At 60.3% G+C, this 24,660-nt stretch overlaps 2 protein-coding genes across 4 annotated transcripts in view; one reads left to right on the plus strand and one right to left on the minus strand.

Moving 5' to 3' along the window:
- The window catches only part of LOC123815134 (transient receptor potential cation channel subfamily C member 4 associated protein), an 85,901-nt gene extending 84,809 nt beyond the window's left edge, over positions 1-1,092 (plus strand). Inside the window, exon 19 of the mRNA XM_045833337.1 lies at positions 173-1,092. Coding sequence (XP_045689293.1) covers positions 173-310 — 138 coding nt within the window. The 3' untranslated portion in view covers positions 311-1,092. The remainder of the gene's footprint in view (positions 1-172) is intronic.
- Positions 1,064-24,537, minus strand: MYH7B (myosin heavy chain 7B). Of its 3 annotated transcripts, XM_045833336.1 has the most exons (41): positions 24,410-24,537; positions 23,041-23,147; positions 22,703-22,846; positions 22,102-22,258; positions 21,780-21,807; positions 20,363-20,459; positions 18,110-18,133; positions 17,878-17,970; positions 17,698-17,761; positions 16,592-16,690; positions 15,853-15,956; positions 15,567-15,705; positions 15,181-15,299; positions 14,940-15,089; positions 14,557-14,727; positions 13,206-13,385; positions 12,981-13,113; positions 12,818-12,894; positions 12,343-12,430; positions 12,040-12,157; positions 10,331-10,454; positions 10,081-10,217; positions 9,064-9,319; positions 7,849-8,091; positions 7,179-7,355; positions 6,929-7,074; positions 6,500-6,590; positions 6,030-6,419; positions 5,285-5,411; positions 5,078-5,196; positions 4,790-4,986; positions 4,295-4,644; positions 4,004-4,128; positions 3,776-3,891; positions 2,869-3,265; positions 2,669-2,794; positions 2,381-2,551; positions 2,193-2,297; positions 2,013-2,108; positions 1,385-1,522; positions 1,064-1,298 (listed from the first exon to the last, which is right to left on the minus strand). In XM_045833336.1, exons 1-41 carry the CDS (start codon positions 24,498-24,500, stop codon positions 1,287-1,289), a joined length of 5,826 nt encoding a protein of 1,941 aa, XP_045689292.1. In that variant the 5' UTR covers positions 24,501-24,537; the 3' UTR covers positions 1,064-1,286. The 3 variants fall into 3 exon arrangements, with proteins under 3 accessions (XP_045689292.1, XP_045689291.1, XP_045689290.1); XM_045833335.1 differs by lacking the exons at positions 20,363-20,459; positions 21,780-21,807; positions 22,102-22,258; ... (1 more) ...; positions 23,041-23,147; positions 24,410-24,537 and adding an exon at positions 18,983-19,414; XM_045833334.1 differs by lacking the exons at positions 1,064-1,298; positions 1,385-1,522; positions 20,363-20,459; ... (3 more) ...; positions 23,041-23,147; positions 24,410-24,537 and adding exons at positions 1,540-1,730; positions 18,983-19,414.
- Between the last annotated feature and the right edge of the window lie 123 nt (positions 24,538-24,660).

Genomic DNA, 24,660 nt, shown 5'->3' on the forward strand with positions numbered 1-24,660 from the left:
GGTGGGCGGGCCCCAGGCATGCAGACCCAGGGCCCCTCAGAGGGGTGTTCGAGGCGCATGGTCCCCACCTGGGCCATGTGGCGGGCAACTCTTTGTCCCCTTACCATGGCCCTCCCCAGAGGGTGCCAGGCTCCTGGAGGACCCGCCCCCTAGCCCCTCTCTCTCTGCCCAGAGCTCCTGCATCAGCTTCTCATACTGGAAAGAGACCGTGTCCATCCTGCTGGACCCAGACCGCCAGTCGCCCTCTGCCCTCGTCAGCTACATTGAGGAGCCTTACATGGACATAGACAGGGACTTCACTGAGGAGTGACCTTGGGCCAGGCCTCGGGAGGCTGCTGGGCCAGGGCCAGTGCGGGTGAGCGTGGTATACGTGCCGCACGCCCTGCCGTGTCCCCACCCCTCCCCTGCCTTCCTGCCGCTCTCTGCCTGCCCCAGGTCTTCAGGTACAGGCTTAGTGGGAGGGAATGGCTAGAAGCCCTCGGGCCCTTGGGTCTGAGGGCCCAAGGTCATTGTGGAACCTTAGTTCCTTCAAGATCCCCATGGTAAGGACAGGGTGCTATGCCCACCCTTCCTTTAGAACCTTGGGGCTCTGGCCCAGCCAGAGGCAAGGGGACTTTTAAAAATAGCTCTGTGGAGCTCCTGCCCAGTCTCTTGGCCGTCAGTCCCGGGATGGGGAGGGAGATAGGGGCACCTTCCCCCAATCTGTGAGCCAAACTTGGCCTGGCCTTTGGGCCCAGGCAAAGGCTTCTGAGCCCTGGGCAGGGGTGGGGGATACCAGAGAACGCTACCTTCCCCCAAGCCTGCCCGTCTACCTGTCCCTCCCTCGTTTCCCTTTAGCTCCTCTGGTTCTGTTTGCTCATTGGCCGCTGTGTTCATCCCAATGGGTGCCCCAGAAGTAGGGGGCCTCTTCCTTCCATCCCTTGGGGCGCAGGACGCTGTGCCCTGCCCCTGCCCCCACCCCAGGGCAGCGTCTCCTGCCTGAGCCCAGACATAGGAACCTGCCTGGAGCACACCCTCAGCTCCTTGTGTTGCCAATTTATTAACAACAAATAAACCAATTAAATGGAGACTATTAAAGAACTTTATTTTAAATGACTGATGTGGACCTGATTTTTGTCTGTGGGACCATGTGCTCCCCTCCTCTCCTGAGCCCCAGAGGAGGAGGAGGACACCGGCTGGCGCTGCGGAGGAAGCGTTTCTTCGGAGGTCAGCCGGTGAGGAGGAGACGGCAGGTGAGGGGCAGACAGCAGGTGTCCCTCCTCAGAGCCCGGGGGCTGGAGCGTCCGTCACTCTTTGTGCTGAGGGGAGAAGGGTGGCTGAGTGAGCCGGCCCACCGGCCCTCCCATCTGTGCAGGGGCAGGCTGGTGCCCGGACCACCGTGTACCTTGTGGCCCAGGGCATCCCGGGTCCGAGCGCGCAGCTTGTTGGCCTGGGTTTCTGCCATGTCTGCCCGCTCCTCTGCGTCATCCAGCTCGTGCTGGGCCTTCCGATACTTGGCCAGGTTAGTGTTGGCCTGCTGCTCCTGGGGGCACAGGCAGGCCGGGTCACCTCTGGGTAACTGAGATGGTCACTGTGGTCCCTGCCCCATCGCAGAAGGGGTGTGGCTTCTCTTGGTGCTCCAGTCTGCTCCCACCACCACTCCCCGTGGCCCTCTCCCCCATCTCTGGCACCCACAGCAGGGAGGAAGGGGTTGAGACGTTACTCCTTCCAGAGGTGCCCACGTGCCAGACCTGGACCAGAAAGGGAACACACACGGGGTCTGTTCGGAGAGCTGGGTTTCACCTCTTGCTGTTAGAGCTGTGAGAAACTCTTCCCACTGGGACAGGCGGGTCACGAGCCAGGTCACTGCCCTTGGAGGCAGCCCGCCTGCGCCCAGTGCCAGCACTGGGAGGTGCCGGGCCAGAGGCGGAGTGGGGCTGATGGCTGCTGGCCTCCCGCCTGGGCCAGCCTTGAAGCTGAGTTACCACAGGCGTCCTGCCCAGGCCCTGGGGACCCAGACCTGGCGCACTCACCGCCTCCTCGAACTGCCGTTTGTAGCTCTTGACCTTGTTCTGCAGCTTGTCCACCAGGTCCTGCATTCGGGCCAGGTTCTTCCTGTCCTCCTCGGCCTGCACAGGTATAGGGGACTCAGGTCTTGCCCGGACCAGATCAGCTCTCAGGCCACTGCCTCTGAGCTGGACCTACTGACTCACCTGGTACGCAAGTTCCTTGACCCGGCGCTCATGTTTCCGCACCCCCTTGAGGGCCTCAGCGTGCTTCTTCTGCTCCGCATCGAGCTCGGCCTCCAGCTCCCGCACCTGTAAGCAGCCATGGCATGAGCCTGACACCTGAGCCTGCCCTTGGGCTGCCCGTGTGCAGGGGATGGGGACACCCTACGCACCTTGGCCTCCAGCTTCTGCACCTGCTTCTTCCCACCCCGGAGGGCAGCTTGTTCCGCTTCCTCAAGCCGTGCCTGTAGCTCCCGCACCGTCTGCTCCAGTGTCTTCTTCATCCGTTCCAGGTGTGCGCTCGTGTCCTGCTCCTTCTTTAGCTCCTCCGCCATCATGGCCGCCTGTGGGGGAGGAGGTGGAATGGTCAGAAGGCGACTGGCCAAAGCGGAAGTCCCTTTGGGCTGTGTACTGCGCCCCGACCCCACCCACTCCCACTCACTGCCTTCGCCCAGCCTCACATCGGTGATGGCCTTTTTGGCCTTCTCCTCAGCTTCCCGCCTCTCCTGGGCTGCCTCCTCCACCTCTCCACTCAGCTGGGCCAAGTCCACCTCTAGCTTCTTTTTCTGGTTCAGGAGGCCTGTGTTCTGGGGGGAAGCGGAGCTTCAGAGTCAGCCAGCAGGCGGCCACCCCACATATCCCAGTGAATTGCTGTCCTCACCTGCGAATGCAGGAGGTTGAGGCGCTCCGTGGCCTCGAGCAGCTCCTGTTCCGCCAGCCTCCGGCTGCGCTCGCCCTGCTCCAGGGCGGCCCGCAGCTCTTCCAGCTCCGTGGCCAGCAGCATGCCCCGTCGCTCCAGGGCTTGTGCCTGCTCCCGGAGCTCTGCCGACAGCCGCTGCTCCTCGTCCCGCCCTGCCTGCTCCTCCTTGAGCTGGGCCTGCAACAGCCGTATGGCTGCCTGTGCCTCTGTGGCCTGGCGGGTGGCGTGGCCCAGCTGCAGCTCCAGGTCGTTGAGGTCACCCTCCATCTTCTTCTTGAGCCGCAGTGCCTCGTTGCGGGCCCGGGTCTCTGCATCCAGAGAGGCTTGTAGGGACTCCACTGCCCGCTGGTGGTTGCGCCTGCGGGGAGAGATGGGAGGGAGTGCGAGGCTCAGCCATGGAAAAGCAGGTAGGCACAGTACCACCCCTGTGCTTACAAATGCCCAGGGAACACTGGAGACGTCCATTTTTGGACTTAGGGTGACATGCAATTTTGGAATCAGGGACTCATCCCTCCCTGGCTTCAAGCCCCTTGTGACTTCCTTGTTCCCCATCAAGCAAGTTCACAGACAAGAGAGAGGCTCTGGAGCAGACAGATGTGGGCTGAACTCTGGCTCTCCCACCCTGGGCAAGTCCTCTGGGCTCTCCAAGGTTCACCTCCAGACTGGACAGTTACCCTGACCTGAGGAAGTCGGGTGGGAGGGGCAGACTAGAGACCCCGCCAGGCTGTGTACACAGCAGGGGCTTGGCAAACACTGCTTTCCTTCCTTTCTCCCACTCAGGTGGCTGGGATGGGAAGGGCTGTTAGGCCTGGGGAGGACCGGCGCCCCCCTGGATGGTGGTAGGCAGGGATGGCCAGAGCTCCCAAACCTCAGGTTAGCGCACTCCTCGTCTTTTTCGGCCAGTTTCCGGTCCACTTCCGCCTTGACCTGGGATAGCTCCAGCTGGATCCGAAGAGTCTTGGTCTCCTCCAACTCAAGGGCCCCCTGAGGTACAGGGTAGGCAGTTTGGCCCTGAGTGCGTCTTCCAGGAGGAGGAACACCCGGGAAGCACTGGGTCACTGTCAACCCCAAGCCACCCCTGTGGCCAGCTCCTGACCTCAGCCTCCTCCAGTGCGGCCTGGAGCTCGCTCTTCTCCCCTTCCAGCGCCTTCTTGGCTTTCTCCAGCTCCTGGATGCTCTTTCCACCGAGGCTGACATGGTCTGAGAGGTCACTGATCTCCTCTGCAAAGTAGACAAGACACTGAGGAGTCACCTCAAGGCTCATGCTCCAACCCAGGTCACATCATTCACCCCTAATTCCAGGGCGACCCCACCAGGGCACCCTGTGTGACTCCAAGGTGCTCCCAGTGACCCCAGAGCAGTTCTCTGACCTCGGGGTGGGTCGTACCCTGTAGGTTCTTGTTCTCCCGCTTGAGCGTCTCCAGGGCCTCCAGAGCCTCCTCGTGTGTGTGCTGCAGCCGGAAGAGCTCGGTGCCCAGGCTGCGGGCCTCCCTCTGGGCCGCCTCCAGCTCCCGCTGGGTCTCCTCTTCCTGCCGCCGCCGCTCCTCCAGGGCCCTCTCCAAATGCCGCTGCTTCTTATCCAGCGCAGCCGCGGCAGAGGTCGCCCGCTCCAGCTCCAGGGTCACGTCCTCTGACTCTGTCTGCAGCCGCAGCTTGGCCTTCTCCAGTGATGAGCACTTGGCGTTGGCGGCCTCTACACCCTCCTCTGCCTCCTGCAGCCGCAGGGCCAGTTTCTTTCTAGGCCACGGGAGCAAACGGTGTGGGGTGTGTCACAGAGCAAGGCTGGCAGAAGCATGGCCCCCGCATCTCCCCTCACCCCATCAGGGCGCAGAGGCTCAGGTGTCATCCTGTGTGGTGATGGCCTGGCCGGCAAGACACTCACTTGGCCTCCTCCAGCTCCTCGGTCCTTTGGATGGCGTCTGCCTCATACTTGCTCCTCCACTGGGCCACCTCGGCATTGGCCTTGGACAGCAACCGCTGCAGCTCAGCCTGTGCCTCGGACTCCTCCTCGTGCTGCTCCCGCAAGAGGTCACAGTCGTGCCGAAGAGCCTGCACAGCGTGGGCCAGCGCGCTCTTGGCCTGCAGGGACACTAGTGACCTCAGCATCGGGCCGGGCCAGTGGCCCTGACACCCATGCTACCCTCTCTGTGGCAGCCAGTGGCCAGCCCACCTTGCTCTCCTCCTCCAGCTGTCTCCGCAGTTCCTCTAGGCTCTGGGTGGCCAAGGCCTTCCCACGGCTCAGCTGGCTAATCAGAGACTCCTTCTCCTCGAGCAGGCGGCTCAGCTCCCCTGCAGCCCAAGGGGTGAAGCAGCCGGTCAGCTGGGCGAGGGGCAGCACGGAGGTCCTGGGGTGGCCCAGCTGAGCCCCCAACCTCACCATTCTCAGTTTGCAGCCGTCCGCGCTGGGTGCTCGCGTCTGCCAACTGCCGCTGCAGCTCCTCCACCTTGATCTTGGCCTCACTCAGCTGATCCTCGTAGGTCCGGCACAGCTTCTCTGCACTGGCCTGAGGTCCAGGGTCACAGGGCAGGACAAGTTTGTCATCAGAGTGTAGGCCCTAGGCTGCCGATTACACTGGGACCTGGGATGGGGAACTAGAAGGCTGGACACAGGCTCAGGAATCGAAGAGCAGTGTCCCACTTCAGGGTCAGAGATGCCACCGCTGGGCTATGGCTTAAAGGATGGACATCGGAAGTGAGAAGGTTGGACTAGTCTTGAGGCCACTGGGTCAGGGTGAAGTCAGGACACTAGTCAGCTAGGTACAGTGGTCAGAGGCCAGCCGTCAGGATTAGGTGGTACAAAGGTCAAGGGTTGAGTTTGGGTGCTGGGATTCAGGACAGAAACAGTTGGGAAAGTTGTTTGGTCAGAGTGCACAGGTCAAGGGCAGAGAAGTTCGAATTGGATGATGGGTCAAAGGTGACTCGGTGTAGAATTTTGGAGTCAGGGTTGGAGGGCAGCACTAGTGTGTGAGGGGTCAGGATCCAGTGTCGGCACGGGGCAGTCAGGGATCAGCAGCTGGAGGCAGAATGGGTCTAGAATCAGGATGGCCTTGGAGTCCGAGCCAGGGGTCGGGAGGGGACGCTGAAGGCAGGTCAGAGTTCAGGATCAGGGAGGAGGCAGGCACCTTGCCACGGGCCAAAGTCTCCACGCTGGTGCCCAGGTCGTCCACCTCCATGCGGAGCTCACTCTTTTCCTTTTCCAGCTTCTGCCGCACGCGCTGCAGACTGTCCACCTGCTCGCCCAGCTCTGCCGCACTGTCTGCCTGCTTGCGCCGCAGGGCGGCCACCGTGGCCTCGTGCCGCAGCGCCGTCTCCTCCAGTTCCCGCCGCAGCCGCCCCAGCTCGGCCTCGCGCTTGCGGCAGCCCTCGCGCTGCCCCGAAGACACGCCGCCGGCCTCCTCCAGCCGCTCACTCAGCTCCTCCAGCTCTCGGGCTGCCTCTGCCCGTTGCTTCTCCACTCGGGCCCGGGCTGCCCGCTCTGCCTCCAGCTCCTCCTCCAGCTCCTCTGCCCGAGCCTGGGGTCAGTGGGCATCGGCTGTTACCTCCTGTTGTCTCCTTGGGTCTATGACACGGGTCCCCACCATCCCCCACACACCTGCAGCTCCTTGATCTTCTTCTGCAGCTGCGCCCCGAGGAGCTGCTCGTCCTCCACCCGCAGGTTCAGCTGACTCAGCTCCGAGTCCTTCCTGGAGGTCACAGAGGAGCATGAGCCCACCCTGGTCAATTCCCACCACCTGCCTGGCCCCTGGCTTCGCCCCAGCACACACCCCGCCCGAGGCGCTCTGCACCCAGAGCAGCCCTGCGTGACCTCCCCACCTTCCCTCTCCAGCCCTGGCCTCAGAGCCTGGCCACGGAGGGCAGGACACTGCCCCAGGCCCCCAGGAACCCCCATCTCTCAACCCTCCATGGTCAGCCTCTGCAGTCACGTGGAACTGACGAGAGTCCAAGGGTGTGAGAAGTGGGGGCAGGCCCAGGAGGCCCCTGCCAGCCGGACGGGCTGCTCTGCTCCCCAGCCCACACCTACTTCTTGAGCTTCTCCTCCAGCTGCTGCTTGTCCTGGGCAGCATCTGTCACCGACTCCTGCGTCAGCTTCAGGTCACCCTCAAGCTTGCGCTTGGCCCGCTCCGTGTCCATGCGCAGCTTCTTCTCCTGCTCCAGGGAGCACTCCAGCTGTGGACGGGGAGGAGCGGACACGCTCAGCCGCCAGGCCCAGCCAGGCACTGCCCCGCTCTCCCAGTGCCACCACACAGCCCCCCGCTGGGGCCCTGACTCACGTCTTCCACCTGCTGTTCCAGCCGAAGCTTGGCCTTGGCCAGCGCGCTCACACGGTCCTCCTCGGCCTGCAGGTCACCCAGGGCCTGCTGGTGGGCCTCCTGCAAAGCCTTCTTCTCCTTGGTCAGCCGGGCCACCGACTCCTCCAGGGCCGCCATCTCCTCTGTCAGGTTCTTCACCTGTGCCACAGCCAGGGTCTCATGGGGATGTCCTCCCACTCCCTGGTCTGAGCAGCCACCCCTTCTGGTGAGCAAGCAGGTCACTTCCTCTGAGCCTCATTCCTTCATCCCCAAGGGATGGCAGTACTGTCCTCCCCGAGTGAACCACCCGGGGCTGCTGCCAGGGTTCAGTGGCAGGCGGCTCTGGGGGATGCAGAGCTGCGGCGGAGGGGTGCAGGAGGGATGGTTCCTGCCCTCAAGGAGCTGGCGGTCCTGGATCGCTAATGTTTGCTGAGCACCTACTGTGTGCTAGGCCCCGAGATGGGGGCTAGCAAAGGCTAGTTACATTCTGACCTTAGGAGGGAAGTGCTCACCCTGGGAGATAAGTGCTGCTGTTAACCCCATTCCTTGGCTGAGGAAGTTTGGGCCCACCGGGAAGAAGCGACCTGCCCAGGGCTCCGTAGCAAGGGCCTGGGCAGAGCCAGGAGAGGCACTTGCAGCCGCCTGGCCCCACCTTGTTCTCAGTGGCCTGCTTCTCCTTCTCGGCCTTGGCCAGTGTCAGCTCCAGGTCATCGATGTCCTTCTTGAGCTCCGTGCACTCGTCCTCCAGCTTGCGCCTGCGGGCGGCCAGGTCAGCGTTCACCTCCTCCTCATCCTCCAGCCGCTCGCTCAGCTCCTTCACCTTTGCCTCCAGCTGCACCTTGGACTTGATTAGCAAGTGGCAGCGCTCCTCGGCATCCGCCAGGTTGTCCTGCTCCTAGAGGGGGCACAGGAACGGGTAAGCCAGCTGAGGGACACCGGCCGGGCCCTGGGGAAGGAGATGCACCTGTCCACACAGAGGTGTGTCTTGCTGGGCTCTGGGGGCCGAGGGACACCTAGGACCTGCTTTTGGCCCTGAAGGGGCTCAGGCGGGATGAAGCCTTGGGTGGAGCGATGGCAGGAGCAGGAGCAGCAACTTCAAGAGGTGAATAGTAGGCCAGGGACAGCCCGGAGTGAGGCCCAAATGGGGGTTCTGGGAGAGAAGCGCTGGGCTGCAGCCTCCTGAGGGGGTGGGGGGTGAGCAGCGGGCCCACTGAGCCCCGCACGGCCATGGAGGGGCTCGGGTGCTCTCTCCCACCTCGCCGCCTCCTCGCCCAGCTGCCTCCCGGTACCCTGCGCCAGCAGGTGAGTTTTGTGACCACGGGCTCATCTCTCTCTTCCCACCAATGTCCCTCCAGAGCCAGCCTGGCATGCAGATGACACAAAGTATTTGCCAAAGGACAGAATGGATTGGATTGCTGGGTTTGGGGAGACTCTAGACCCTTGACCCCCTCCTCTGTGGTTATTACTGTTACCTGCCACCTGGGTTCCCGTGGCCCTAGACTGGAGAAGGGAGCAGAGGGAGGGCGGCAAGGAGGGGAGGGCGGGGCAGACGGGCCCGCTGCAGCTGCAGCAGGAAGCCACGGTGGCAAGGGCGCAGGAGCACCGTGCACGTGGACAACAGCTGTGGCTGGGAAGGCTGGGACCGGGAGGCTGCGCATGGACGTGAGCCCACAGCCTCACCCTGTGGCACCTCTGGAGGAGGAGGGTGGACCCAGGCAAGGCCTGGGCTCCCAGACTGCACCGGGTATGCCCTGGCTGGGGGTCTGGTTGGGTATTTCCTTGGAGCAGCCTGGGGTCCACGGGGGGGTGCTGGGGGGCTGTGCCAGGTCACTGAGGGACCCCCTCCCGCCGCCCCTCCCCCACTCACCGCCTGCAGCTGCAGGGCCAGGTCGTTCTTCTCCTGCGTGACGCTGACGTGCGTCTCCTCCAGCTCCTGTCGCTTGGCCTCCGCGCTGGCCAGTGCCGACCGCAGCCCCCGCAGCTCCGCCCGCAGGGCTGCCAGCTCCTCCTCGGCCTGCGCCGAGCGCAGCAGCGGCTTCATCTTGAAAAAGAGCTTCATCCATGACCAGTTCTTGACGGCATTGAAGGCACGGATGTTCCACTGGATGGTGAACAGGGCGTCCCTGGGGAAGGCAGGGAGAGGCGACCTCAAGCTTCGTGCTGTTCCCTTTGTGGTCCAGTCCTCGTGTTGCCCAGCACCTCCCTGGGGTGGGGCTCTTCGCTGGGGAGCTCCCTTAACCTTCCCAAACGCCCTCCCAAGCAGGCCCCCAAGCCTCCGTTTTCCAGGTGAGACTGAGGGAGGGGCCCGAGGTCACACAGTTACGCCTCCAGGGAGGGGGCTCATGAGCCTTGAATGTCCTGGTGGCACTGTGTTCCAAAGACGCCAGGACGGGTCACCCCTCCCCGCCGGCTCCAGGGTCCGACTGTCTGGGCTCACCCCCCAGGCCCACATCCCAGCCTTGGCCACCCCTCGGCCAGCCGTGGCAGGACGGCGCTGCCTCAGACGCCCCTCCGCTGCATGGAGAGGATCACAGCACCCACGTCCTAGGACTGTCCTGCCCTTCCGACAAGATAACCCACACAAGTTCTCTTGCCTGGCACTTAAGACTCTTGGGAAACACCAGCTGTCATGATAACCACTGCGGGCCATGCTGGGCTGGAGAGACAGGTGTTCTTACCCCTACTTCTGAGGTGGGGAAATGGAAGCCGGGGGGTTGAGGGACGCAAAACAGAACCTCGCCCCTTCAGAGATTTGTCCAAGTAGCCGTGGGGGTAATCTGACCCACAGGGTAGGAGGACAGGGTTCGAAGAGCCTGGTGGTTCCGCGAGCCAGGGAACGCTGGTCCCACCACAACCCCTGTCCCCATCCCCGCCCCACACCCACCTGCCTCCTAGCAGGCGCTGGTACTCAAGGCGCATGAGGCGGCCCCGGCTCCGCGCCTGCAGCAACGTCAGGACCTTGGCCAGGCGCTGGTCGCGAAGCTCCTCCAGGATGCCCAGCAGCCCAGCCTTGAAGAACACCTGGCATGGGGGCAGGGGGAGGGGGGACAGGTGTAACCTCCACCCACCCGCATGCCTCCTGTCCAGGGTGCCCACCCACCCCCGGGTCAGCCCTAACTCCTGTGCGCCCCGACCTTGGTGTGGCCGAACTGGTACTGGGTGTGGTCGATGTCCAGGGAGCCCAGCAGCTTCTCCGTGGCCTTCCTGCTGTCCATGAAGGTGTCGTCCGGGATGGCTCCGGGGTTCAGGATGCGGTACCTGGCGGAGCAGGGAAGGGCTGGTGGGGAGGGGGCTGGGCAGGGGCCACGGACTGGGGAGGTTGTGGGGGGGGCCCCTCCGAGACCAGAGCGGAGGCTCTGGGGGGACACACACAACAAGCTGGCAGGGGAGGCACCGCCGTGCTGGGGGAGTGGGGGTGTCCCGCTGGAAAACCTCAGATTGTGTCTCAGTGCATCCAGGAGTTAAGTTCTGTAAGAGGCTGCAGCTCCTACACAAGGCATGCAGCACTTTTATAATGTTTTTTAAGAAGGGAAAAAATATAAAGCAGGCGATGTGGTACAGCACACCTCAGACTAACGAAGCATATGGGAGAGGACTCTGACCGACAAGGGGCACCCTTGCACGTGTGTGGGGTGTGCAGGCCGGGTGGCTGTGGCCACACTGTGAAGGCAAAGCCCCAGAAACACAAAAGGCCCCGCACTGGGGGCCCGATAAAGAAAGCAGGGTCACTGGACCGCGGGCTATTTCACGGCACGATGCCGCCTGTCGCCCCACATTCGTCCAAAGTCGCAGCAGGTGCGACCCCGAGAGAGAGCCCTGGTGTGAGCTGTGCACTCTGGGTGGTGAGGACCAGTCAGCGGAGGTTCCTCCGTGGTAACAGATGTCCCACTCTGGTGGGCGCTGTTGATAACGGGGGTGGGGGGGACGCTATGTGTCTGTGGGATGGGGAGAAAATGGGAAATTTCTGTACCTTCCACTCAGTTTTGCTATGAACCTAAAACTGCTCTAAAAAATAAAGTCTTAATGTTAAAAGAAGGATGATGATCCAGACTTATCCCTACTGAGAATAATCTCCAAAACGCACTCACAGACTCACGTGTGTGCGCTGAGGGAGCCCACGTGTGCAGTATTTGTGTGAACACAGGTGTGGCGGTCAGCGTGGATGACCAGTTACTTCTGGGAGGACAGGGACTTTGGCAGCTAGTGGCCTGACAGAACCAGGCCGGTAAAGGGCAGGGGAGGGAGCCCGCAAGGTGCCGGCAGGAACACGCAGCCTGGGCCACGTGAACCCTCCTTCAACCCCCACATCCACGTCCAGCTCTGCCTGCCCCCAAGCTCCAGACTAAGAGTCCAGTCCCGCCCATGCCTTCTCCTCTAGGACAGCTGCTGGAGACATTTCAGGTTTGACATGTCGAAGTAGACCTCAATCCACCATCCCCCCAAGCACCCCCAAATCAAAACCCCTGTTTTGGTACCTCAGCAAATCTACCACCAGCTCCCCAGGTGCTCAGGCCAGACACCCGGAGTCACCCCTGTCTGTTCTCTCTCCTCGTCTGTAACCCGCTCATCAGCGAGGCTGTCGGCTGCACCTCCGATCTCTGCTCCAGGCCTGTTTGGTTCTCCCTGACCCCAGCCGGCCCCCAGGTCTCCGCCACCACCGTCTCCACAGGGACTCCCGCCCAGCCCCCTCCCAGTCCCACTGCCTCCTCCTCAGGGGTGGGAACCATCTCTCTGGCTCTGAAATGTGTGCCCTTCCCACCCCCTCAGGGTGGAGGTGGCGGAGGAAGGTGACCGAGCAGGGGAAGCTGCGGAGGAGCCCGGGCTGGGGCAGGGAGACACCCACCGCTGCCGGAAGTCAGCGTAGAGCAGCCTGTTGGGGAACCCTTGGCGGCAGATCCGGATCCCCTCCAGAACCCCATTGCAGCGCAGCTGGTGCAGCACCAAGAAGGCATCCATGACCCCTGCACGGGTGGGAGTTAAAGGAAAAGGTTAGAGGTCAATAGACACACCTTCATGCCTCAAAGAAAGACCCCAAGTCCACACGTGGGCTCTGCAGAAAGGGAGGATCCAGCTTCCAGTCTGCCCAGACCCCTCCCTTCAATGTCCCCCACCCCCACCACCACCCACCTGGCCCCAGGGTGACTACCTGGGGTCTTATTCTCATTGGGGACAATGCACCGGACAAAGTGGGGCTGTGTGGCCCGCAGGTTGGTCATCAGCTTGTTGAGGTTCTCCTGGGAGGAGAGCAGGCACACGGGGCAGAGAAGCCGACTTGGAAACCGCAGTGGACCAGCCGCTGAGGACCGGGGCCAGCGCCTACGCGTGCCCCCACACGTCTGTCCTTCCACTCTGTTCCCGTGCCCTCTGCCCCCTTCTGCTTGACTGGTCCCTGTCACCAGGATCTTCGCTTCCCCGCCTAAACCCCCCCAGCGTCCCCCTCCCCACAAACCCTGCCCAGGCAGCGTGGGGACGGGAAGCAGCACAGACTTGCTGTGATGTTCACGTGGAGACGAGTTAAACATCACTGCAAGTCTTAACGGCCGCCCGCCCAGGGTGCAGGGGACAGAGCGGGGAGCAAGGGCCAGGCTGGAGGCTGCATCAGGGACCAGACCGGGCCTCACCTTGTGCACCTGGGACACCGTCTGGAACGATGCTGCCTTCTTACGCTTCTCTTTCACTCCTGACTTTGGAGGCTCAGCTGGGAGAGACATGAGGACCAGTCACTCCAGGGACATCACTCTGTGAGTCCCCTACAGAGTGGCAGTCTAGTCCCTCAGCACTCACTGGAGCAGGAGCCTGCATAGTTCTCGTAGAGGGTAGCCAAGAGCTTGTTCTGTGACTTTTGGAAGATGGGGACCACTGTCTCATTCAGTGGGTCCTTGTTCTTCTCCAGCCAGCCCACGATGCTGTAAGGCACCTGGAAGAGATGGGGCAGGAGCTGAGCCAAGGCGGAGAAACCCGGAAGAGGGAGGAGAAAGGTCAAGAGCTGGGGTTCCAACAGGCACCTACCACGCCCGCGTAGTGGACCACCTCAAAGTGGGCCTGGTATTTGCGCTTCTTGTCAGGTCTTGGCTGCTGGAAGTTGGGTGACTTCCCTGCGTGGTTATCATAGAGCTTGGCCCGGAAGCTGGCGTCTGAGGCCTTGGGGAACATGCACTCCTCCTCCAGGATGGACAGGATGCCAAGTGGCTGGACAAGCAGAAGGGCCTCCATTGCACCAGCCCAGCCTCCCGGAGCCCCTCCTTCTGGGAGCCTTCCCAGACGCCCCCCCTCCGCCACCTGTCAGAGGGACGAGACCGGACCTGCACCCAGGAACCCAGTCTTCTTAACACAGACAGAAAAATCTGTAGCTTGGCCTCCGGCCTCGTCTGCGCAATCGCAGCTCTTTGTCCCCCTCGGTTATGAGGCCTGTGCAAACTCACTGGTGCCTCTGCGCCCACTGCCCCCTGCACCCCCACATGATCTCACACCCACTCACACACGGCACAAAGAAAGCAGCTGAGTTCAAATGGGTGCTGCCTCACTTACTAGCTGTGAGGCCCTTAGACCTCCCTAAGCTTCAGTTTCCTGACCTGTAAAATGGGGAAATGAATACTTCGTTCTGCTTTAACAGCAAATATATATATATAGATGTATAGATATATAGATATCTATCGACCACCTAAATAAATGTCCAACAGGAGATTCCAGAAATGCGCTGTCTGAAAATCCTCTGCTGCATGAACTATTGTGCCCCCTTCAACAGAGTTCAACGTTCAAACTACGTTTTCAGAGGCAAAGAGGGGGAAGGAGCCTGGGCCCTCCGAGAGAACCGAGGCCCAGGGCGCAGGACGTGCGGGAAACCAGCCAACGTGCCACGGTTCTGATCGTGTTAGGGTCGGGGGGAACTGTCTCCCCCTTCGCTTCTGTCCTTTCACATTTTTCTTTCTTCCGTTCTTTACACAAGGGGAGACATGTGTAATGCTTCACAATCACATGAACAGACAGGTCAGCACGTCCTACTCCGCCCGGCTCGCAGGGCAGTTCTGAGGGTCCAGTGACATTGCGCTGCCACAGGGCCTTGGGAACTGCGGAACTGTGTCCAGCCTCCAGGGGCTGTGGTCAGCAGCGCTGCGATGCACACTCACACACTCGCAGCATTGCTCACACATACTCACCAACATGCTTTCACACGGGCTCCAGCACCCTATCACACACATGCACGCATTCCTATTCATGGCACGTACAGAGACCTGGTCACAGCCAAACACTCACACAAGCTCACTTCAGTGCACAATCACACACACACACACACTCACACGTGCTCGCACAGTGCACCCACAGCTGCCGCCCGCGGCAGCGAGCTTGCGCTGGGCTTCACCTTCTCAATGAGGTCTATGCAGGGCTGCAGGTCCAGGCCAAAGTCGATGAAGACCCAGTCGATGCCCTCCCGCTTGTACTCCTCCTGCTCCAGCACGAACATGTGCTGGTTGAAGAACTGCTGCAGCTTCTCGTTGGTGAAGTTGATGCAGAGCTGCTCGAAGCTGTTGAACTGCAGGAGGAGGCTCCGGCTCAGCACCCACCCCCCACCCCCCCCCCACCCCCCCCACCCCCGCCTTCTTGCAGATGGGGACAGGGGAGGCCCGGGGACAGGGGTGTGCACGAGTTCCCCGGGCACCAGGTGGAAGCCCGGGACTGCTGTCCCTACCCGCCATGGCCCTCCACCCCAGGGAGAACAGAGCTGGGCGGTGGGCCTGCTCTCACCTCAAAGATCTCAAAACCTGCGATATCCAGGACCCCGATGAAGAACTGCCGGGGCAGCTTTGTGTCCAGCGTCTGGTTGATCCGGGACACCAGCCACCGGAACAGCCGGTCGTAGGTGGCCTTGGCCAGAGCCCCCACGGCAAACACCACCTGCAGGGGCGGGGACGCTGGGCTGGGACCGGGCAGTGAGGGGCCCTGCCCCAGCTGTCCCCAGGTGGGCCCTGGCCAGCAAACGGCTCACCTGCTCCACACTCTGGCCCTTGGTCACGTACTCGTTCCCCACACGCACTCGGGGGTGCAGAAGGCCTTTGAGGAGGTCCCCACTGTTGACTCCCATCAGGTAGGCCGCCTTGTCAGCGCCTGGCAGGGCACACAGGTCACAATGAAGAGGAAGAAGCCAAGAATTCGGGCACCTGGGGGCTCAGCTGGCCTCAGCCTGGCATTAGGAGAGGGAGGCTGGGAGGGGTCAAGTTCAGGGCCAGCAAACTGTACAGCTCAGGAAGGAGAGGGTCTAGAGTTGAGAAGTGAGGGGTTACAATCAGAGTCAACTAAGACTGAGATCAAAGACCGTGGACAAGGGTTAGGGTTAATGGTCAAGGGCAGGACATTGGGATCAGGGCCCCTCACTCTCTGTGCCATCAGCCTCGGCCTGCTCCTCCCGCTGCTTCTGCTTGAACTTCATGTTGCCGAAGTGCAGGAGGGCACCCACGATCTTATAGCAGGCGCACTTCTCGTCCACACTGAAGCCTAGGATGTCCATGGCATGCTGTGGTGCAGGACGGTGGGGTCAGGGACGTCTGGGCTCCTCCAGGGTCCGGCCAAGCTGAGGGCACTCGGACCCCTCCCCGATCTCTGCCCAGCCCCGTGCGGCCCCACACTGCAGGCGCTGGCTCTGCTCCCACCCCAGACGTACGTCCGTGGCCATGAGCTCCTCCCCATCATCCATGTTGTCCACAGTGATGACACCCTGACTGCAGAAGTGGTAGTCGTAGGGGTTCATAGACAGAAGCAGCATGTCTAGGGGACACGGGGTGGAGAAAGTGGGTCCGGCTGGGTTCTCCTGGCCATCTTCCACCCCCGTCCCAGTGCGGTGCCCAGTGGGGTCCCAGCCCCGCAGGAGGCAAGGGCCCTCCCAGGACTTCACATAGTCTGTTTTTCATCCCACCCCCACGTCCATGGCTTCTTTATGGTTCTCTGAGGAAGATGTCCCAGTGCCTACATCTCATCCATCCCTCCACCACTGTTCATGGCCAGCCTCTGGCCCAGATCCTGAGTCGAGGCACAGCGAGGACCAGACTCTGCCCTCCAGGGTCTCACAAGAGAGGGGAGCTGGGCCTAGATGGAGTCATTGGTCCTTCCTTGGTGCTGGGTGGGGCCTCTCGTCTCAGGACAGCAGGAGGGGCAGTTCTACAAGGGCAGCGGCACTACAGGGCCAGCTCCCTGCAAGGAGGGGAGGGCTCAACAATAACCAGGAGACCCAGAAAGGGAGTGAGAGGAACAGAAGTGGCTCAGAGGAAAGACGGGATGTCACAGACCCCAGAAGAGTGAGGGAACAGACATCCCAGGCCCTGGTCTGATGGGGGCTGGGCAGCCCTCAAGCCTGCCCAGCCCTACACACTCTGCGTCCCAGCTTATCCATCTGCGGCCCTCACCCTGCAGCTCTGGCTTCTTCCCTGAGAGGATCTGGTAGTAGACATGGTAGCCACGCTCTCCGGGCAGCTGGAAGATCACCCTTGACTTCTCCAGGAGATCTGGGAGAAAGGGAGGCGCTGGCCCACCACCCTTTGCACCTCCCCCGAGCAGGTCGCCCCAGTAGGGCTGGAGGGGCAGGCAGGGGTGTCGGTGAGGGGCAGGGGAGCGTGAAGAGGCACCGTCCGCACACGTCCGCCTATACTAAGGGTGTCTCTCCATCTGTGCACACGTCACAATGGGGGAATGTGTGTGTATCTGTCTGTACACCCGTGTGTAACTATGTGTGGGTGTGTGAACGTGGGTGTCTGCTGGGGGGCGTTCATCTCTCCATTCTTCCAGCTGTGCTTTCATTCCTTCTTCCCCGACCACATTCCTTTCCTCCAGGGCAGGCTGGTGAGTCTGCCCGTGGTCAGTCGGGGCATGGACTAAGATGTTCCCTACCCATCCCCATGTGCCTGAGCTTATCCATCAGGACCTGGCCATGAATCCCACGGTGGGGAGTAGCCACTGTGGGGGCTCCTCTGTGCATGTGGCCTGTGCAGCTGGGCTGGGCGAGGCGGAATGGGCGACAACCTCAGATGGGCGTTAGGAGGGGCTCCTATCCCAGGAAGGATGGGGACTCGATGTGTAGAGAGAGAGGAGGCTGAGGCAGGACGGGGCACAGGCCTCTCTGGGGGCCAGAGGAAAGACTGGGATGGTGTAAGGGCACAATCATAAACAGCCTAACTAGCCAAATAAGGATTTGGGTCTCCATCTTAAGGTGATAGGATCTAGAAAAGATTTCTAAGCAGGGACACAATGTGGTCAGTTAACATCCACGGAAAGGTCACTCTGGATGGAAGATCAAGCAGAGGAATGGAGGCTGGGAGACCACCCGGAGGCTGGTGGGATGTTCCAGGTGACAGGTGAGGCGGCCTGAGCTGGGCAGTGGCCCGGGGATGGAGAGAAGTGCATGCAACAGGCGGGAGCCCCAGGACTTGAGGGGCGCTCAGTCAGAGCAGAGAGCCTCAGGCCAGGCCTCTGTCCCCATCCCCGCCCACCCTCTCTCTCACTGGGCCAGACTCACAGCTGTCAATATCCGCAGACGCCAGCTTCCCAGTGGGCCCGAAGTGAATGCGGATGAACTTGCCCTGTGGGCAGAGGTGCGGGCTCAGCCAGCAGGCCCAGCCAGGGCTGCCCCAGCCGCTGAAGGCTCCCCACTGCTGGTCCCACCCCACCACCCGCCTCTCCCACCGTGGCCACTCACAAAGCGGGACGAGTTGTCATTCCGCAGGGTTTTGGCGTTGCCAAAAGCCTCCATCGCAGGGTTAGCCTCAATGATTTGATCCTCGAGGGTGCCCTGGTGGGGTGAGGGGAGCTCACTGACTGGGACCCCAGATCAACCCATCCCAGACAACCTGTGGTTGGGAAGGGGAAGGGCAGGGTCTCCAGGACCTCATAACTGTCGCCTGTCCCGCTCACACTGGCCCCACACTTACCCCAGTCTTTGTGGCCAGAAATTGCTGGGGGGAGAAGGAAGACCATGTTAGAGGGTGTGAGGTCTCACCAGGCTGGGGTGGCAGTGGTTAGCAGGACAGTGAACATGAGTCCCCACCCCACTCCCCGTGCCTCACCCTCCCAGGACTGTTACGAGGAGAAACACTAGAAAGTAGGAGCAAGCGTGGCAGGGGGCTGAGTCTGGGGGAGGGAGTCTCCCACCGGCATCTCCCTCCCCCTCCCCCAGCTGTCTCTGGCCTCTTCCATATCCCTTTATTTCCCGCACTCCAGGAAGTAGCCCTTGCCCCAGGCCCTAGAGGTTCCTGACTAAAATCTACTTCCCTTCAGAGCCCAATTCAAATGCCCCCCTCCTCTAGGAAGCCTTCCCTGATGCTCTTTGACTGGAGGAGATCTCTTTTCCCTGAACCCTCTTACCCTCACCTCCCTCCGTGATAGCCCTTCTCCACACTTCTCCTTTGTATTGTGATTAGACACATCTGCGTTGCACCTACTATTATTCAAAGTGGCCCTGCCACTCTGCCCTGCTAGATGCCTACTATTACCCTGCTTTGCAAATGAAGAAACTAAGCCTCACAGGTGGGGTGGGGGTGGCGCAGAGCAGGCACTGAGCCGAGGCATCTCCCTCCCGCAGCACCCAGAGCCACCCGTGTGTCTCCCCTAGAGAGACTTACTGAATGGAGAGATTCCCCCTGCCACTTTCCTCCCCTAGCCTCACCCTTGTCTTCCCTCTATTGCCCTTTCCTTCTCTTAGCCACCCTGGATCCTAGCAGCCTGGGGGGGGGAAGGAGAGGAGGAGGAATGGGTTCTAGAGTGACAGATGTCGTGCCACCAAGGGACTTTGGTTATTCACTCACCTCCAGAGATGCCTGGACTCAAGCAATCCCCCCAGAGACACTGGTGGGGCGACAGAGGCAGGAGAGGAATGGCAGGAGCCCATCCCCCCAGCTCCACTCCACATAATCTCAGCCAAAGATTTGGAACAGGGCTCTCTCCGGAAGGTATGGTCAAGTTTGAGGCCATGGGACCGGAAGGTTGATAAGCACTTTAAGTTCCAGAACCCACGGCCCCTGTGGGACAGCCTCCCCCACTCCACACCGTACCTGATGAGGGATCCTTTCTGACCCCGGCCCTCCTGCCCCGGCCCTGCCAGCTCCGGCCTCTTCCTACCCTCCCTTCCTGCTACTGGACCGAACCCCAGCTCTCTGCAGCACCCTCACAGACACTTCGGGGGTTCGGAAAACGGGGTGGGGAGAGGAAGGAGGAAAAAGTACCAAAAAGGCAACAGCAAAAACAAAACAACAAAAACGACCACCACCACAACAACAAAAAACCAAAACAAAACTGAAAATAAAAATCAAAAGCCAAGAAATTCAAATGGGGAAAAAGGAAAAGGCAAAAAGAAAAAAAAAACTTAAAATGGAGAAAAGAAAAGAAAACCAGAAAAAAGAAAAATGCCCCAGATAAAGCAAGGCTCAACAGGACCTGGGAGTGGGGACTGTGTGGGCGGGGCTTGGCTGCTGGAAAGAAAAGGCCGCCAGTTTCCGGGGTGGGTTCAGGGAGGGGCACGCAGAGATCTGAACCACTGGCCTGAGGTATAGGAATGAATATTGCACCTCAAAACACCAAAAAAAAAAAAAAAAAAAAGAAAGCCCAATACAAAACAAAACAAAAACTGGCCCCCCCATTGCTTCATAAATTTTCAAAAACTATCCAGAAATCACAGGGTACAAAACTGCCCCTCCCCTGGCCGCTGGGAAAGCCAGGTGCGTCCGGCTCTGGCCCAACTCCACGTAAGCCTGCTGGTTTGATTGGCAGCAGGTCGCTCGTGCCTGACAGCCAAGAAAACAATCACTTCTTAGCAACAGCAGCCTTTCTGGTAAACTCTCAAAATGTGAAGGTCATAATGGGAGGGAAAAACTAAATAAAAAGTTTAGGGGCAGCGATGCTGCCCCGCCCCCCTCTCTGGTACAGACGGGAGCGCTGAGACAGGACCGGGCGGGGCCGGCAGCGCGGCAGAGGCGGCCGCGGCCTCTCTGGTCAAGCCTTGCTCAGGCCAGAGTCCCCCACCAGGGTGGAAGGCTCAGGCAGGGCTGAGAGCTCTTGGGAATCAACTTAAAAAGAAAAAGGAAAAAAAAAAGAGAGAAAGAGAAAAGGGAAAAAAAAGGAGGAGAAAGACACAAAAAGAAAAACAGTGAGAAGCAGCGGCGAGCAGCGCCCAAGTGGGCGAGTCTTACGGCCTTCTTGCCCGGCCCGTCTCCCAGGGCAGCGACGATGGCAAAGTACTGAATGACCCGCTTGGTGTTAACCGTCTTACCGGCCCCCGACTCTCCGCTTGGACAACACAAACATGAGTCACCAATGCCCATCTGCCCACTGCGATTCCTCCCTTCCCCCCGCCCCGCCCTGGTGCCCCACCCCACAAGGGGGCCCCTCTGCCCTCCCCCAACCCAGCTTCCAAGTTAGGACCCCCAACTCAAAACCTCCCCTGAAGGACTCAGCCCTCGGAAGTGCTGAGCAGTTTACAAAGCAAAGCCAGTGCAGCTCCCCCTGGTCAGGTGAGAACACACAGAACGCGACTGCTCCTGAGCACAAACTTAGTGCCAGGCGCTGGGCCAGGTGCTGTGCCTATGTTGGCGCATCTAAGCCTTAGAAACCTGTCAGGTGGGCACCATTACCACCTCCATTTTATGGATAAGAAAATGGGCTCAGGGAAGCTATGTGGCTGTCCCTGGTGTGGACATTGCTGACTCCTTATGGCTCTGCAGGGTGGGTGGATAGGACTGCTCTGCCTTTACTGATGGGACTCCGAGGCCTGAGGGCACCAGCAGGAGGAAGTGAACGTAGAACATGAACCCAGGTCTTTCTGGTTCCCAAGGCCATGCCCTTAACCACAGCCTGCACACACACACACACACACACACACACACACATAAACAATGTTCATATTGGCCTGGTGGGACGTGAACTTGGCATGTTAGAATTCGACCACTTGCCCATGGAGGCGAAGAAAGGATCAGAAATAAGACCCAGAGGTAAGGAGATGGTAAGGAGGAGGAAACGGAAGGGAATCCCCCACCCTCCTTGAACCAGAATGGGAACTCCCAAAAGGTCAGTGTGGGAGAAGATTCCAGGCCCTGGGGAGAGGGGTCTTGGGGCTGGCGATCATTCTGGTGCTTGGGTGTCTCTTCCCTGCTCACGTCTGTAACCCGTCTGCCCAGAATGGGAGCAGAGAACGTGCTCTAATGTAGTGTCAGCTGACACACTGGCACCAAGTGGTAAAAGTCCTATCCTAAGCAATTTTAAACGAAGTTTTTTATCCCCACCCAAAGATATTTTTTCATTGATTTTTAGAGAAAAAGGCAGGGAGAGAAACATTAATAAGATAGAGAAGCATCAGTTGGCTGCCTCCCACACACGCCCAGACCTGGGATCGTATGTGCCAGGATGAGGCCAAACCCACAACCTAGGCGGGTGCCCTGACCAGGAATCGGACCTGCAACCTTTCAGCTAGGGGATGACGCTCCAACCACCTGAGCCACTCGGGCCAGGGCTAAGCACTTTGGAATCAACCCTGGGAAATGATTTTAGCTCCACTCTCTTCCCGCCCCAGGGCCAGCATGCCCCACCCCTTCCCCAGAGCCCCACACTTACGTGATCAGCATGGACTGGTTTTCTCGGTCTGGAGGAAAGGGAAGGAGACACAGAAGTTAGCCAAGGTGAGAGATCAGCCAGAAGTGGAACACACTGGGCATCCATGGCGCCGGGGCAGCCCCTCCACCAGCCAGAGCCAGAAGTGAGAGGGACCAGATGGAACCCTCCAGCGGACAGCCAGTTCCCACGAGGAGAGACAGAACAGTTATGCTAAGGCAGGGCACTGCAAGTGCGGGAAGGGGGTCCTTTACAGAGGCTTCTCTGGAGCTGGGGTGGGGGTCTTGGCGGGAATTGGAAAAGGAGGAGTGGGGGCAGCCCTTACTTCGCAGCATATCATTGTAGGCGTTGTCTGCCACCGAGTATATGTGGGGTGGGGCCTCTGAGCGGCGCTTTCCCTTGTAAGCAGCCACCACGGAGGGCGTGTAGACCGGGAGCCATTTGTAGGGGTTGATGGTGACACAGAAGAGGCCGGAGTAGGTCTGAGGAGAAAGAGTGGAGATGGGTTGTTGGAAGCTAACGTCCCATTCCCAGGCCCCAGCTCTTACAAAACCATGACCTTTGCATTATTTCCCAGGGAGTCTCTTAACTGTGGCACATGATACCCTCAGTGGCTGCCCTAGCCCGAACCCAACCCTTACTCCTGCCCGCAGCCCAGGTCTCCATCTCCACGGCCCCACTGCGGGCCTCTAGCCTCACCCTCCAGGCTGAAGCTCCACCCCATACACTCCCAGAACCAAAACTCCAGCCCAACACTACACAGCACCAGGACATCGCCCTGCCCCACCGCCAGTCCCTCCCCTTCTCCATAGCCCTGTCCCCACAGTGCCTTGGCCCTCCCTTTAGCCCGGCTCCTGCTGCTACGACCCCACCCCAACCACACACAGCCCCGCCCCACCCGTGGCCCCTCCTGACTCCTGGCTCACGTAGATCATCCAGCGAGCATAACGTTGGCGCAGGTTGTGCAGCACCGAGGCCTCGTTGAGGTGCGTCATCATGGCCATGTCCTCCAGCAAGTCGAACCTGGGCGGGTTCATGGGCTGCAGCTCCGATTCCCGTACCATCAGCACCTGCCGGGAGGCCGTACCGTGGAGTGGAGGCGGTATGGTGGAGTGGCAGGCAGGCGGGTATCCACTGACCTCCGCCTCTCACCCCTGTAAGCGCCCAGACCCCCTTTCATACAGAGTGCGCTCACCAGGTGCAGCACCCCGGGGTGGGGGGTGGGGGGTAGAGGAGCTAACACAGGGAAAAGGTGCAGCCAAACCTTCTGGTCTTTGGTCTCCACGCTGACTCTGCCCCCGGTAGCCTCTGACTTGACCTCCGCCTCCACGTAGGCATCCTGTTCATCAGGTACCCAGACCCGCTTCTTCCCTGGGTTGAGGAGAGAGCACTGGGCTTTGAGAGCACCTAGGCATATGCAGAGGGTCCCGAACCGTGACCACAGAGCTGTGCCCCTCCCAGTATCCCCTCTGTCAGGTCGCAGGAACACCCAGAGTAGATCCTTCCAGACTCAGGCTCCTGGCAGGGCAGAGCTGAGAGGGACTCTACCCATCTTCTCAGGGGACTCCCTGACTGGGGCAAAGTCCTTCACTGCCCTGACTACACACTTGGGTTCAGATTCCTGCTTCTGCCATATGTGCCCTATGACCTCAGGAAAACCCCTCATTGTCCCTGGGCCTGTTCCCTCAAAGGCAAAATGTTCTGGGCGTCTCCTGAGGTCGCATGTGGAGCGGCCCTTCATGTCAGACACCTAATCCCCAGGGGGATTCTGTCTCCTCCATTTCACCGAAGACTCAAACCCAGCTCTTGTGCCCCTTCCTGCCTGGCCCGCTGGCCCCAGGGCTTCAGCCAGCCCGTATTTCATGCTGGTTAAAGGCAGGGACCCAGGGTGCAGACCACCGGGTTCTGTTCCCCGTCCTGCCACTTACTAGCTGAGTGCTTTAGTCAGGACCAGTGACATAATTTACAGGCCTCAGTGTTAAAGCTCAGACCCCTTGTTTTAAAAAAATTATTAGAAACTTCAAGAGGGTGATAGAGTGATAAATCAAACACAAGGCCCTCCGGAGGGTAGCGCCCATTGCAGATGCAGAGATGGCACACCCACAAAGCTGGCGCCCTGGTCCCCGCCTCCCCAGGCTGTTGAAATCATGCATGGAAGGTCATATGGGCTGGGCCTGGCACACAATAAGCGCTTGATACACATTGCCTATTGTTATTATTGTCCCATGAACAAACCAGGTCATAAATAGTCGTCTTTATTCCTGTCCCCGGTAAACAGAGGTTTTGGCTCTATGGAAAGCACTAAAAATAACTGCAGGACAGGTTTTTGGACACGTGGAAGCCGCCTGCACCCATACCAGTCACTCTCACCAAAGCGGTCTCAGGCTCTGGCCACAGGCTGCCGCTCTGGGATGCAGCCGATACTGTCCCATTTCTCAGAGGAGCAAACGGAGGCTTGTTCACAAACACAGTGATGTGCACAGAGCTTAGCCTCAGGGCCCCAGACTCTGAGGGAAAGGTCCAGAGCTGAAGCTGTCAGGCCAGCTCCCCCGAGCTCGGAGTCCACCCCCCTCCCTGCTCCTGCTCTGCGTCCATAAAGGCTTCTCTGTGGCTGCACCCCTGCCTGCACTTACCATCCCAAGGCACAGTGTGCACCTTCATCATATCCTGGTAGCCCTGGCGGAGGTAGCGGGCGGACTCCCCGAGCTCACTCACATCCATCATGGTGGCAGCACTGAGAGGCAGAGGACCAGGGACTAAGAATCTTGGAGGTTTCAGGCGGTCCAAGGCAGCAGGCACTGGAAAATGGCAGTGACGGAGGAACTGAGGGACCCGGGGCCCCAAACTGGGGCAACTCTAGGTGATTCCCTGCGGCTCCCCACAG

This window comes from Phyllostomus hastatus, unplaced genomic scaffold, assembly GCF_019186645.2.
Source record: "Phyllostomus hastatus isolate PE091 unplaced genomic scaffold, TTU_PhHast_1.1 phas_contig_17, whole genome shotgun sequence".
NCBI lineage: Eukaryota > Metazoa > Chordata > Mammalia > Chiroptera > Phyllostomidae > Phyllostomus > Phyllostomus hastatus.